This window comes from Lipotes vexillifer, unplaced genomic scaffold (assembly GCF_000442215.2).
Source record: "Lipotes vexillifer unplaced genomic scaffold, Lipotes_vexillifer_v1.1 scaffold39, whole genome shotgun sequence".
Taxonomy (NCBI): Eukaryota; Metazoa; Chordata; class Mammalia; order Artiodactyla; family Lipotidae; genus Lipotes; species Lipotes vexillifer.
In genome coordinates this window covers 1,018,546-1,034,074 of record NW_006787038.1, presented here as the reverse complement: position 1 = coordinate 1,034,074, position 15,529 = coordinate 1,018,546, and the positions used below count along the sequence as shown (strand labels likewise).

Genomic DNA, 15,529 nt, shown 5'->3' with positions numbered 1-15,529 from the left:
GTGGTACATGACTCTTTTTGAATTATGGTTTTCTCAGGGTATATGCCCAGTAGTGGGATTGCTGTGTCATATGGTAGTTCTATTTTTAGTTTTTTAAGGAACCTCCATACTGTTCTCCATAGTGGCTGTATCAATTTACACTCCCACCAGCAGTGCAAGAGGGCTCCCTTTTCTCCACACCCTCTCCAGCATTTATTGTTTTTAGATTTTTTGATGATGGCCATTCTGACTGGTGTGAGGTGATACCTCATTGTAGTTTTGATTTGCATTTCTCTAATGATTAGTGATGTTGGACATCCTTTCATGTGTTTGTTGGCAATCTGTATATCTTCCTTGGAGAAATGTCTATTTAGGTCTTCTGCCCTTTTTTGGATTGGGTTGTTTGTTTTTCTGATATTGAGTTGCATGAGCTGCTTGTATATTTTGGAGATTAATCCTTTGTCAGTTGCTTCATTTGCACACATTTTCTCCCATTCTGAAGCTTGTCTTTTCATCTTGTTTATGGTCTCCTTTGCTGTGCAAAAGCTTTTAAGTTTCATTAGGTCCCATTTGTTTATTTTTGTTTTTATTTTCATGACTCTAGGAGGTGGGTCAAAAAGGATCTTGCTGTGATCTTGCTTGCAGAACACATAGAGTGTTCTGCCTATGTTTTCCTCTTAAGAGTTTTATAGTGTCTGGCCTTACATTTAGGTCTTTAATACATTTTGAGTTTATTTTTGTGTATGGTGTTAGGAAGTGTTCTAATTTCATTCTTTTACATGTAGCTGTCCAGTTTTCCCAGCACCACTTATTGAAGAGGCTGTCTTTTCTCCATTGTATATTCTTGCTTCCTTTATCAAAGATAAGGTGACCATATGTATGTGGGTTATCTCTGGGTTTTCTATCCTGTTCCATTGATCTATATTTCTGTTTTTGTGCCAGTACCATACTGTCTTGATTACTATAGCTTTGTAGTATACTCTGAAGTCAGGGAGCCTGATTCCTCCAGCTCCATTTTTCTTTCTCAAGATTGCTTTGGCTATTTGGGGTCTTTTGTGTTTCCATACAAATTGTGAAATTTTTTGTTCTAGTTCTGTGAAAAATGCCATTGGTAGTTTGATAGGTATTGCATTGAATCTGTAGATTGCTTTGGGTAGTATAGTCATTTTCACAATGCTTCTTCCAATCCAAGAACATGGTATATCTCTCCATCTGTTGGTATCATCTTTAATTTCTTTCATCAGTGTCTTATAGTTTTCTGCATACAGGTCTTTTGTGTACTTGGGTAGGCTTATCCTTAGGTTTTTTTTTTTTTTTTTTTGCAGTACGCAGGCCTCTCACTGTTGTGGCCTCTCCCGTTGCGGAGCACAGGCTCCGGATGCGCAGGCTCAGCGGCCGTGGCTCACGGGCCCAGTTGCTCCGCGGCATGTGGGATCCTTCCAGACCGGGGCACGAACCCGTGTCCCCTGCATCAGCAGGCGGACTCCCAACCACTGCGCCACCAGGGAAGCCCATCCTTAGGTATTTTATTCTTTTTGTTGCAATGGTAAATGGGAGTGTTTTCTTAACAACTAGTTCCTAATTCACTTTGATTCAGAATGTATACCTACACCTAGGATGGCTATTTTAAAGTTCCTGAAAAGTTAGTGAACTTAACATGATTCATTCTGCAGCATTTTCATATAAAACAAAACTAGATATTCTTTCTAGAAACTTTTCAGCTTTATTGAGGAATTGTAGATAAATAAAATGTATGATAGTTCAAGTGTACATCATGATGATTTGATATACATATACATTGTGAAAGGATTCTTCCCATTTAGTGGAAAACTTGATATTCCTTCAATTACATTTAATAAAAGACCCACTCAGCATTTAACATAGATTTACTGAGCATTACTGTGTATCCTGTCCTTCAATGAATACAAAGCACAGTACTGTTCATGCCTCAAAAAATTTACAATCTAGCAGGGGAGATAAGATAAATAATAAATATAATATCAAGATAGAATGGGCTAAGCGGTATAAAAGAAATACAAAATGCTATGGAAACATACAAAAAATTACTTTTTTGCTAATCATCTTTTAAAATTTTTTTCTCTTTTTTTTCTTTTTTCTAGCTTAATTGAAATATAATTAATCTATAACATTGTGTAAATTTAAGGTGTACAATGTGTTACTTTAATACACTATATTGCAAAATGATTACTACCATAGCATTAGCTAACACCTCCATCATGTCACAAAAACTACCATTTCTTTTTCTGTAGCAAGAACATTTAAGATCTACTCTCTTAGCAACTTTCAAGTATGTCATACAGTATTATTAGTTATAATCACCATACTGTACATTAGATTCCTAAGAACTTGTCAGTCTTATAACTGGCAGTTTGTACCCTTTGACCAACATCTCCCCATTCCTCTCCCCGCCAGCCCAAGTAACCACTCTGAGTTCAGCGTGGGTTTTTTTGGCTGCACCACACTGCTTGTGGGATCTGCAGACCAGGGATTGAAGCTGCGCCACCGCTGTGAAAGTAACAAGTCCTAACCACGGACCACCAGGGAATTCCCAAAGTTCAGCTTTTTAAATTATTTATTTATTTATTTTAATAAATTTATTTATTTTATTTTATTTATTTTTGGCTGTGTTGGGTCTTCGTTGCTTTGCTGTGCGCAGGCTTTCTCTAGTTGTGGCGAGTGGGGGCTACTCATTGTTGTGGTGTGCGGGCTTCTCATTGTGCTGGCTTCTCTTGTTGCAGAGCACAGGCTCTAGGCGTGCAGACTGCAGTATTTGTGGTATGAGGGCTCAGCAGTTGTGGCTCATGGGCTCTAGTGTGCAGGCTCAGTAGTTGTGGCACACAGGCTTAGTTGCTCCGCGGCATGTGGGATCTTCCTGGACCAGGGCTTGAACCTGTGTCCCCTGCATTGGCAGGCGGATTCTTAACCACTGCGCCACAAGGGAAGTCCCTCAGCTTTTTTTAGATTCCACATATAAGTTGTATTGCACAGTATTTGTCTTTCTCTGTCTGACTTCTTTCACTTAGCATAACACCCTCAAGTTTTGTCCAAATTGTCACAAATGGCAAGAAGAAAATTATTACTTTTAAACAGCTCACTGAGGAAGTCCTTATGGAGAATACGCATTTGAGCTGAGCCTCTGAAGAATAGGTAAAATTTTAATGGACAGAGTTCTATCAGGAGTATATTCCAGAGAGAAGAAACAGCGTAAATAAAGAAAGGCAGAAAAGACTTCAGGGAATATCCGGGTTGGGTGGATTAAATATCCGGGTTGGGTGGTGTGTATGGGAAAGTGTAGGAAAGGGAAATAATATGTTCCAAAGTAGGTGTAGGGTCTTGATTTTCACGCTAAGCTGTCTGGACAATATTCTGTTTACAATAGAGAAGATTGTTCATAATCTTCTTTACTAAAGAAGATTCTTTTTTCCCCCCTTGTTGCTATTTTTATTTTAAATATAGCAGTGTGTACACGTCAATCCCGAACTCCCTAACTATCCCTTCCCTCCACCCTTCCCCCCCCCCGGTAACCATAAGTTCGTTCTCTAAGTCTGTGAGTCTATTTCTAAAGATTCTTGAGGGAAGTGACCAGAACATCATCAGAACTGTGATATTTTAAGATTATTCCTGCAGTAGTGTGTACTTTGTACTGCGGTGTTGTGGTGAACTTAAAATACGTCCACATTTGGAATTCCTAGTGGTCCAGTGGTTAGGACTCAGAGATCTCATTGCCTAGGGCCCAGGTTCAAACCCTGGTTGGGGAACTAAGATCCCACAAGCCCTAGGGACCCGCCAAAAAAAAAAGTTGAACTCAGGGTGGTGGTTACCTGGGCTGGGGGGAGGGGGAAATGGGGAGATATTGGTCAAAGGGTACAAACTACCGGTTATAAGACTGAAAATTTCTTAGGAGTCTAATGTGCAGTAATAAGAATAGCAGGATCAGCAACAGCAGGTAATCTTTATCATACAGTGCTAAGCATTTACAGTAAAACAGATTACAGGTATTCCCCACTTTTCTGAAAGTTCGCTTTACACCACTCTGCTTTTACAAAAAAATCTACATTAGTACCTGTTTTCGCTAACCGAAAGTAATCCAGAGAGGATTTTCACTTTTATGAAAAAAAGGTGAAAAGCAAAAATATAGTGTTCAGCAGCGAGCGGTGTTACTGAGGCAAAGCACACCCTTAGCAACGAGGGGAGTGGCACCACTAAACTCCTTCCCTGGGAACTATACTCAGCATCAAGCTGCCATAGCTTTGAACTACGTCTGTGAGCATCTGTGCTTTATCTTGATTCTGTGCTTCTGTTAGCAAGGTGTGTCCTATGGTAACTGCTTCTTCAGCTTAGGAAAGGTTTCATAGGAACTACTTTCAGATAGCGAGGGAAACCTGTATTTCATTTAGTCTTCACAATGACCCTTTGAAATTAGTACTAGTGTTCTCACCCCCATGTTAGAGATGAGGAAACTTAACAAGATATCCAAGTAGTGAAGACAGTATTTACACTCTAGCAGTATGACTTCAAAGCACCAACTTTTAGCCCCTATACCACATGGTGTATGGCTATCTTAGGTGGCAGTACTATTTCTGTTACTATTACTAATAATAGCAGCAGCTGCGTGTTAGAGCTGGCTCATACCAGGAATTTTGCTAGCACATTGTAAAAGCATTGGTAGCTTGAAATTGGCCACAACATAAGTATTTACACCAAGGAAATCAGCAAATGCTACAAATGAGGACCTTTTTTTGCAGAGAGCTACACACCACTGTTAATTCTCACTATGTGACATACACTATTTTAAGCACTTTACATATATGAACTCATTTAAGCCTTACAACAACCCTATGAGCCAATAACTCTTATCACCCCCATTTTACAGATGAGGAAACCTAGGTATAGAGAGGGTAAGTAATTTGCCCAAAACCACAAAGCTGATTTCAGCTACTTGTGCCCAGCCCTCATCTGTGCCATTTATTGCATTGTCATTAATGCAAGAGAACTATTTTCTGAACTGAGGGAATGGAAAGAGCATGCAAGGTCAGAGAAACTTTCTGAAAGTACTCAGTTTTCCTCACCACATCCACCCCTACCCAGAGTGTCTTAAATTTTTCTAAAATTATCATTCATCAGTCTAAACATATTTTCCTTTAGGACTTCACTACTTTGCCCTTAATGTTTTTCTGGATCTGTAGTTCCAAAGGTTTAACTGCTGATAAATGTGAGCAGGTGTATTCACTAAGATCTGGTGAATTCACAAAGAAATCAAAGCTTAGAAAAAGAAAAGTCTAACTATCAAGACTTTTTGCGTTCAGTCCTACACTGATATATCTTTCCTGTTTCTCTCATATAATCTCTAAAATGTCAAAGGGATTCCTTTACTATCTCATAGGAGTAAATTTCTATGAAGGCCTTTGCAGACATAAGTAGTTAATTCTAATCTCCTATAAAAAAAAAAAAGGAAGAAAGAAAGAAACTTACATCATCTAATTCTTTCTCTACTTGGATTTTTCTCTTCTGGAATTGTTTTATTGTTTTGAGCTCTGTCTGAATCATGCCAATTTCTCTGGCTTTTTGATGGAACTGTCCCTCCAGCTCACTGATTTGCACAGTATATTTTTGTTCCTGTAGGCAAAAAAAAAAGGTAAATGAGTTAGGAAAAAGAACAGAGGTCACACAAAGTCCTGTTCCATATGAAGCCTTAAGCCATTTGTCTATCTTTGAAGAAATTGTTCCTTTTATTTTTGCTTTTGCATAAAGTTTTAATTTTTATTAAAAGAGACCAAGTGCCTTGAATAAGTAAAAAAATTCTAAAGTGGGGCTTCCCTGGTGGTGCAGTGGTTGAGAGTCCGCCTGCCAGTGCAGGGGACACGGGTTCGTGCCCCAGTCTGGGAGGATCCCGCATGCCGCGGAGCAGCTGGGCCCATGAGCCATGGCCGCTGAGCCTGCGCGTCCGGAGCCTGTGCTCCGCAACGGGAGAGGCCACAGCAGTGAGAGGCCCGCGTACCGCAAAAAAAAAAAAAAAAAAAAAAAAAAATTCTAAAGTGAGCTGATCTTGTATAGAAGATGTAGATATTTATTTAAAAGAGTATGAGGGACTTCCCTGGTGGCGCAGTGGTTAAGAATCTGCCTGCCAATGCAGGGGACACAGGTTCAAGCCCTGGTCCAGCAAGATCCCACATGCTGCGGAGCAACTAAGCCCGTGTGCCACAACTACTGAGCCTGTGCTTTAGAGCGCAGAAGAGCCACAACTACTGAGCCCACGTGCTGCAACTACTGAAGCCCATGTACCTAGAGCCCGTGCTCCGCAACAAGAGAAACCACCGCAATGAGAAGCCCACGCACTGCAATGAAGTGTAGCCCCCACTCACCGCAACTAGAGAAAGCCTGTGTGCGGCAACGAAGATCCAACACAGCCAAAAATAAAAAACAAATAAATAAATTTATTTTAAAAAATAAAAGAGGTATGAGAAGACTGAACAAATCTTTAACCTGTAAGAAAAATAAATAACATCCCTGATCCTAAATTAAAGTTAGTAAGCTAAGAGACAAAGGGAGGGCCAATATCTCTTATAAATAAAGAAGGGAGAAGGTGGGAAAAGGAGGAAGGAAAGGGGGAGACAGAGAAGGAGAAAAAAAAGAGAGAGGAGGAGAAAGGGAAGAGGAGAGGGTAAGGAAAAAAAAAAGAGGGAAATAGAGGAGAAAAAGGCCCAATAACACAATTAAAACATGAACAAGGGCTATCAAAAGAAATACAAATGACTCTCAACCACATGAAAAAATACTCAATCTAGCTCATAATAAGAGAAATGCAGGAAGGAGGAGGGAAGTGGGGCTTCAGCATGGCAGCTGTGGCCCTGGCGGTGGCTACGGTGACGGCCTGGCCTGGGTAGGGCAGAGTTGAAGGTGGTGGTGTTCACTCTCCCTAGGGACCGTCAGGAGCTCAGCGGGGACAGAGCCTGGGAGGCCGGTCGGTGGCATCACCTTTCAGCTTCTGGGACAGCAGTGGCAGCGTTCAGGTTCTAAATGGCTTCTAAGAAGTTGGGTGCAGATTTTCATGGGACTTTCAGTGACCTTGATGATGTCCCATTTAAGATAGGAGACAAATTCAAAACACCAGCTAAAGTTGGTCTACCTATTGGTTTCTCCTTGCCTGACTGTTTGCAGGTTGTCAGAGAAGTACAGAATGGCTTCTCTTTGGAAAAGAAAACCATTGAGTGGGCTGAAGATATTAAGAAAATCAAAGAAGCCCAGTGGGAAGCAGAGCACAAGGCTGAGGAAGCAGAAGCTAAAGTGAATTCTAAGAGTGGCCCAGAGGGTGACAGCAAAATGAGCTTCTCCAAGACTCACAGTACAGCCACAATGCCACCTCCTATCAATCCCATCCTTGCCAGCTTACAGCACAACAGCATCCTCACCCCGACTCAGGTCAGCAGCAGTGCCACAAGACAGAAAGTTCTCAGCCCACCCCACACAAAGGCAGATTTCAATCCTGCTGACTTTGAGTGTGAAGAAGACCCGTTTGATAATCTGGAGTTAAAAACTATTGATGAGAAGGAAGAGCTGAGAAACATTCTGGTAGGAACCAGTGGACCCATTATGGCCCAGTTATTGGACAGTAACTTCCCTAGAGGTGGCTCTGGGTCTGTGTTACAGGATGAGGAGGTCCTGGCATCCCTGGAGCAGGCAACCCTAGATTTCAAGCCTCTTCACAAACCCAGTGGCTTTATAACCTTACCACAGTTGGGCAACTGTGAAAAGATGTCGCTGTCTTCCAAAGTCTCCCTCCCCCCCATCCCTGCAGTAAGCATTATCAAGTCCCTGTCCTTCCCCAAACTTGACTCCGATGACAGCAGTCAGAAGACAGCCAAGATGGCAAGCACTTTCCACAGCACATCCTGCCTCCGCAGTGGCACGTTCCAGAATTCCCTAAAACCTTCCACCCAAAGCAGTGCCAGTGAGCTCAATGGGCATCATACTCTTGGGCTTTCAGCTTTGAACTTGGACAGTGGCACAGAGGCACCAACCCTGAACCATTCCCAGATGCCTTCCCTCTCTGTCTTGTCTGTGTGCACAGAAGAATCATCACCTCCAAATACCTGTCCCTCGGTCACACCTCCTAATTCCTCAATGTCACAAGTGCCCAACACTCCCAGCTGTCCCCAGGTTTATTCTGAACTGCAGAGGCTGTCCCCCAGTGAGTGGCAATGTGTGGAGGCGGTGATCAACATGGGCGACTCATATGAGTATGTCTTGAAAGCCATGAAGAAGAAAGGAGAGAATATTGAGCAGATTCTCGACTATCTCTTTGCACATGGACAGCTCTGTGAGAAGGGCTTTGACCCTCTTTTAGTGGAAGAGGCTCTGGAAATGCAGCAGTGTTCAGAGGAAAAGATGATGGAGTTCCTTCAGTTAATGAGCAAATTTAAGGAAATGGGCTTTGAACTGAAAGATATTAAGGAAGTTCTGCTATTACACAACAATAACCAGGACAATGCTTTGGAAGACCTCATGGCTCGGGCGGGAGCCAGCTGAGACCAGGCCCTGCCTAGGCCCTGCCACGGAGCCCCCACTGCCGAAGGCCCTGAGGAGACAACCTGTGGGGAAGAAAGGGCACACTTCCAGATTTTCTTTTGGGGGTGGAAGGTCAGGTGTAGAGACTGTGCTTGCCAAGTCTCTATGAGCCTAGGTCCTAAGCTGGGGAGAAAGTGGGGAAGATTTGGGCATGCAAATGCCCCCAGAACTGTCCTGGCTCCTTCCATAGTAAAAGTATTTGTATTCTGAGAAGTGTCCTTCCCACGTTGACCATCCAGAGAGACTTCTCTGGTCTTTCTGGGGTCTGTATGGCCTCAGCTGAAACCTGGCCCAGCTGCCAAAAGGAATTGGGGAGAAGGAGGTGGGAGGGCCAGACTCAGTGCTACTTTGGGGCTAGATGTTTCCCTTCTCTGCAAGGGTGGACTGACCTCTAATCCAAGTTGAGTGCAATTGAAAGGCTCTTCCAGGGTTTTGTTTTTTTCCCCTTTTAACGACCTCACTTAGGGTTACACTGGTTCTGCAGTGTCTCTGAGGTGCAAAGAATGCCCTTTTCCCCTTGGGGCCCTGAGTTTGCCTTTTCTGCCAGGCAGTTACCATACCTCCCTGCCCCAGCCTGTTTCTTTTGGCCTGGTTTGGACCACAGTCTTCTGCTACCCCAGAGTTTAGAGCCCCCTGCTCTAGAAAACAGTTGTCAGTTTAAGAAATCATTGGCCCCTTCCCAGCACATCAAGTGGGGAAGAAAGAGGCTGTGATTTAGTCACCCAGCACTCGCTCCCCCTCTGTCCTCCCTGGAGAACAGCCTCTCCCTCCAGCCCCTTGCTCTAGGATGACACAATGAATAACACCTAGTCGTAGAAATCAGTCTCTTTGGTTTGTTTTGTATTATGTTGTACATCATTAAGGATCTAAATACTAAGGATATACAGTCTTGATGAATCTAAAGTACTTTGCCAACTATTTTGATTCTTCAGAGAGAACTACTAATAAAAATCTAAAAGGTAAAAAAAAGAAAAAAAGAAACGCAAATTGAACTACACTGAAATATCATTTCTTACCTATGTTGACAAAAATCCATTTTGACAATATACTCTGGTATATTGTGGAGACATGGATAGAAGTTAGATTTCTCAGAATATACCATGTTTGATAGATTTTACTTTGGAACCATATAAATATTTTACATAATTATAATTATATAATTACATAATTGTACATTAAATTAAACTTTATAAAGCAAGTCCTAAAAATCAAAAGCAAAATGTGTTGTTGAGTTGGTGGCATATCCTCACAAGAAGGAATTATTTCAAATCATTTTTAAACCTTGTTAATTTGATTGTAGACCCCTATATCCTAAGGGAAAAAGTGTCCCCCCCCAAATCTTAAACTGTATCCACTAATTTATGTTGGTGGTAGTATTAATATTAGTATTCTGTGCCTATTGATGTATTAAGGTTTGAAGAAAATACACAATTATACTGGTATCATTAAGAACCAGGGTTTTTGGTGAGGAAGAAAGGAGACACAGATAAAGTATAGTAAAAATCCTGTACTCCTGCATCTGAATTTAAAGTATAAGTATGGGCTTATGATATATTTTAATCTTCAAAAACTATATATTTCCTAGCTCTGTCCACTGAAAAGCCCTAGAGCTCAAGATCAGTAAACACCACTAATACCAGATGGTTTTCTACAATAACAAAATTTTATGTTATTTTTGAGCTTCTGTACAATCAAGTGTGTGGGCTTTAAGGTCACTTGAGCTGCTCAAAGGATCTACTCACTTGTTCTCCTTGTGTCTTAAATATCTGAACTTGCCAGAAACCTGACCACCGGTAAGTGACCACCAATGTACATACCAATTTTTCCTTCTCTTCTTGGGCTTTTTCCTTAGTTTCACTCAATTGCTGTTTCAGTTTTTCAATCTGTAGAAAATGGAAATACAGAGGAAGGTAAAGAAATTACTCTGCATCCTAACTTAATTAAGTAGTCTAGTTTTCACATGATATTAAAACCAGTAGGGTTGGAGATGTGGAAAGAAGAGAATAGAGGACATAATCCACCCTGTTAACTTGCTATTGCCAGCTTCCAAAACTTGGCTATCATCACAATTGCCTGGGTAACGTGTGTGTGTGTGTGTGGTAAAAAACACAACATTAAATTTATGATCTTAACCATTTTTAAGTATATATTCACATTGTTGTGCAGATCTCTGGAAATTTTTCATCTTGCAAAACAGAAACTCTATGTTCATGAGACACTAATTCCTTCTCTTCCCTCCCCGTAGCCTTTCTGCATTGTTTCTATGATTTTGATTACTTCAGATATGTCCACTGAAGAAAAACCACACAACCTGAAAGTTGTGAGTTAAGTTTTATTCTAGGATTATACTGAGGGCTATAGCCTGGGAAACAGCCTCTCAGAGAGCTCTGAGGAACTGCTCAGAAGAGGTAAAAGAGGAGCCAGGATATACAGGAGTTTCTTGCTGGAAAAAAACATGTAGTCAGACATCAAAAGATTACTACTAATCACAAGGAATGGGCATTTCAAGTTAATGACTTTAGTGCTTTTCTATGTAAGGGAAGATGCAACATCTGGGCTTGTAATTATTCCTTAGATATGCATCTTAACTATCTAGGGTCAGTATCCAAAGCACAGAAGGCTTCCTGTTTTTCTCCATCCTGAATTCCCCTCAGGACGCACCATGGGGGGAGGCAGGTGGTGGGTAGGGGTAAGGGGCTGCAATGGCTGATGGCTTGATCCTTATAGAACTGGAATAGTGGGCAACGTTCATTGTTTACTGGAGTGTCGGGCAACATTCCCTGTCCACATACACTTCATATGAGTGGAATCATACAGTATTTGTCCTTTTGTAACTGGCTTATTTCACTTAGCATAATGGCCTTGAGGTTCATCTATGTTGTAGCATATGACAAGACTTCTATTTTTTAAAAGCTGCATAATATTCCATTGTATATTGGAATATACAGTGGAATATAAAAATGTATTGGAATATAAAAATGTATAACACATTTTATTCACTCATCCATCAACAGACATTTGGGCTGTTTCCACATCTTGACTATATGGATGTGAATAATGTTTATGTGAATAATGTTTATATGAATAATGTTTCAAAAACATGGGTGTGCAATTGTCTCTTCAAGATCCTGCTTTAAATTCTCTTGGAAATGTACCCCAAAGTGAGATTTTTGGATCATATGATAATTCTATTTTTAATTTTTTGAGGAACCTCTGTACTGTTTTCCATAATGGCTACACCATTTCATACTCCCACCAATGGTGCACAAGGATTCCAATTTATCTACATCCTCAGCAACACTTGCTATTTTCTGTTTTTCTGTTTTCTGTTTTGGTTTTTTGGCCCTGAGGCACGTGGGATCTTAGCTCCCCGACCAGGGATTGAACCCGCACCCCCTGCATTGGAAGGTGAAGTCTTAACCACTGGATCGCCAGGGAAGTCCCTTGTTTTCCTGATAGTAGCCATCTTAATGGATGTGAAGTGATGACTTGGTGTTTTGATTTGCACTTCTTTTAAATGAGGAATTTTTTAAAGAAAAGTTTCAAGAACAGTACAAAGAATTCTCATATACTCTCCATCCAATTTTGCCACATTTGCTTTCCCTCTATGATAGGTCTATCTAAATATATGTATATATGATACAGATGTTTGAAACTGTTTTTTCTGGAGCATGTGAAAATAAGTCTAGGACATCATACCCCTGTACCCCTAAATATTTCAGTATGTATTTCCTAAAAAAAAGGACAATCTCTTAGAAGCACAGTACAATGATCAAAATTGGGAAATTTAACATTGGTAAAATACTATTATTTAATCTATAGTCCATGTTCAAATTTTGCCATCAATTGCCCCAATGGTGTCCTTTTATTGTAACTTTCCTTTTCCTGGTCCAGGATGTAATCCCTGATTATGATTACACTTAGTTGTCATATATCCTACTCTCTTTAATCTGGGGCAGTTTCTCAGCCTTTGTCTTTTATGATATCAAAGTTTTTGAAAAATACTGGCCAGGGTTGGAGTTGTCTGATGTTCCTTCATGACAAGATTCAGGTTATGCCCTTTTGGCAGGCATACACTGCCTAAGTGATGATGTATCCTTGTCACTGCATCACATCATGAAGTGACTGACGTTAATTGTAATCAACTGGTTAAGATTGTGTCTGCCAGGTTTCTCCACTTAGAAGTTACTATTTTTCCTTTTGTAATTATTAAGTATTTTCGGGGAAGATATTTTGAGACTATGCAAATATCCTCTGCTCATCAAAATTTCACCCACTAGTTTTAGCATCCACTGTTGTTCTTGACTGAATCAATTATTACTCTGAAGCCAAATGGTGACTTTTCTAATTCTATCATTCCGTGGAAATTTAATAATTTACTGCATTCCACTATAAGGAAAAACTTTCTATTCTCCCTTATTTATTTAAATAAATAAATAAATTTATTTATTTATTTTTGGCCGTGTTGGGTCTTCGTTGCTGCGAGCAGGCTTTCTCTAGTTGTGGTGAGCAGGGGCTGCTCTTCGTTGCAGTGCACGGGCTTCTCATTGCGGTGGCTTCTCTTGTTGCAGAGCGCAGGCTCTCGATGCATGGGCTCAGTAGTTGTGGTTCACGGGCTCTAGAGCGCAGGCTCAGTAGTTGTGGCACACAGGATTAGTTGCTCCATGGCATGTGGGGTCTTCCCAGACCAGGGCTCGAACCTCTGTCCCCTGCATTGGCAGGAAGATTCCTAACCACTGCACCACCAGGGAAGTCCCTCTCCCTTATTTATTAATGTATGTGTTTATCTATTAGTTGTATGCACTCATGGACTCATTTTATTCAGTTATAATTTATTACTGTCATTATTTATTTTGAATGTCCCAGATTTGGTCAGTGGGAACCCCTTCAAGCTACCCGCCGTGTCCTTTAATTTTTTTTTACTGACTTCCTGTCACAAGATATTCCAAATTCATTTTTTAGTTCATTTTTTACTCTCCCTGCTCCAGTCTTAGAATCAATCATTTCTCCAAGGATGCTGGTATGTTTTAGTAGGAAATCTGAGTAGCTTTTTAAACTAAAAATTCCTTGACGTGATTATAGAATCAGAAGATACAGAAGTGAAATACTGTTGTAAATAATCTTAGAATAGTTTAAGGAAACCCTGAAAATGTTTTAAAATAAATTGAGACAGTCCTCAGTCATGTAGGACAGGTGTAAAATATAATTAGACTTATTTTGTGTTGCTTGAACAAAGCCTTAAATACCAAAACCCATAAGTGAAATCTCTTAATTTTGTCCAAGATATAATAGTTTTCAAAACACACTTCACTTCTATTATTTCTATAATTAACATGAAGACTATAAACAGTTTAAATAAAGTTTAAGCAAATAACGCATTTCTAGGATATAGTAGAATGAATAACAAAACTCTAAGAGAACTAATTGACCAGGGTATATTGAATCTATTCTACTTCTTCCTCCCAAAGTAGTTTCTTTGGTTTTAATGGGTATCTATGATTGTGAGAAAATTATGTATTTGCTACAGCCAGATGCTGGTCTTTGATACATGGAGGCAGATGAAAATCAGGAAATACCAGTGATACCGATAAATGCAGACCAATATCAATTAGCTAACGCAGACCACAAAGCTTCTATATAATGAATTTTGAAAATTATTTGCATGGCTGGCCTAAAGGCTTATTTTAGAATAATACTTTATAGCAGACAATTTTAATAATGCATACTATTCAGAGTAATTTTAAAATTGGAAGTCGCCTAGGAAAGAGGGTTAAAAAAAGTAATGTACAAAAAAATTACTTTATTTAATAAAACACACAAAATCCACACAAATGTTCAGTTGTCCGATTTCTCTGATATGCTTCTAATATCATCTTGATCTTAGTTTTGATTTCTATTAACTTTTCCAAAGCATCAGTGCAATCACAATCCATTCATTCACACATGCAAAAATATTTTAATGAGTGCCAACTATGTGCCAGGCCCATACTAGATGCTGGAGATACAACACTCAACGACAATTTAAAAAGGCCCCCAATTCTTTACTTCTGTGTGGTTTCATTCTAATTAGGAAAAGAGAAAATAAATACATAAGTAACATGCATATAGTATGACAAAAGGTAATAAATATTACCAAGAAAATAAAATAAGGGAGATGGTTTTAATTTTAAACAGGGTAGTGAGCAAGGGTCTCCCTGAAAATGTGGCATTTGAAAAAAATTATGGAATGATTCATGAATTTGCAAGTCATCCTTATGTAGAAGAAACGCTCTGCATCACTCCAATATGTATACTGAAGCAAACACATAAAAACAATAAAAAATGGGTTAAGGAACATAAAAAAGATGCTCAAGCAACTAGTAATCAGAAAAATACAAATTAAAGTGACATACCAATTTATACACATAAAATTGAGCAAAAATTATTAAGTATAATATCAAGTGTTTGGGGCTTCCCTGGTGGCACAGTGGTTAAGAATTTGCCTGCCAACGCAGGGGACATGGGTTCAAGCCCTGGTCTGGGAAGATCCCACATGCCACAGGAGACTTATTTTGTGTTGCTTGAACAAAGCCTTAAATACCAAAACCCATAAGTGAAATCTCTTAATTTTGTCCAAGATATAATAGTTTTCAAAACACACTTCACTTCTATTATTTCTATAATTAACATGAAGACTATAAACAGTTTAAATAAAGTTTAAGCAAATAACGCATTTCTAGGATATAGTAGAATGAATAACAAAACTCTAAGAGAACTAATTGACCAGGGTATATTGAATCTATTCTACTTCTTCCTCCCAAAGTAGTTTCTTTGGTTTTAATGGGTATCTATGATTGTGAGAAAATTATGTATTTGCTACAGCCAGATGCTGGTCTTTGATACATGGAGGCAGATGAAAATCAGGAAATACCAGTGATACCGATAAATGCAGACCAATATCAATTAGCTAACGCAGACCACAAAG

General features: G+C 39.8%; 1 protein-coding gene and 1 pseudogene across 1 annotated transcript in view; one reads left to right on the top strand and one right to left on the bottom strand.

Moving 5' to 3' along the window:
* BBOF1 (basal body orientation factor 1) overlaps window positions 1-15,529 on the bottom strand; it is a 36,321-nt gene that overhangs the window by 15,860 nt on the left and 4,932 nt on the right. The window contains 2 exon segments of the mRNA XM_007459789.1: window positions 5,473-5,616; window positions 10,383-10,448. Of these exon segments, the coding sequence (XP_007459851.1) occupies window positions 5,473-5,616; window positions 10,383-10,448 (210 nt within the window).
* LOC103076291 (ubiquitin-associated protein 1 pseudogene) lies at window positions 7,018-8,526 on the top strand (annotated as a pseudogene).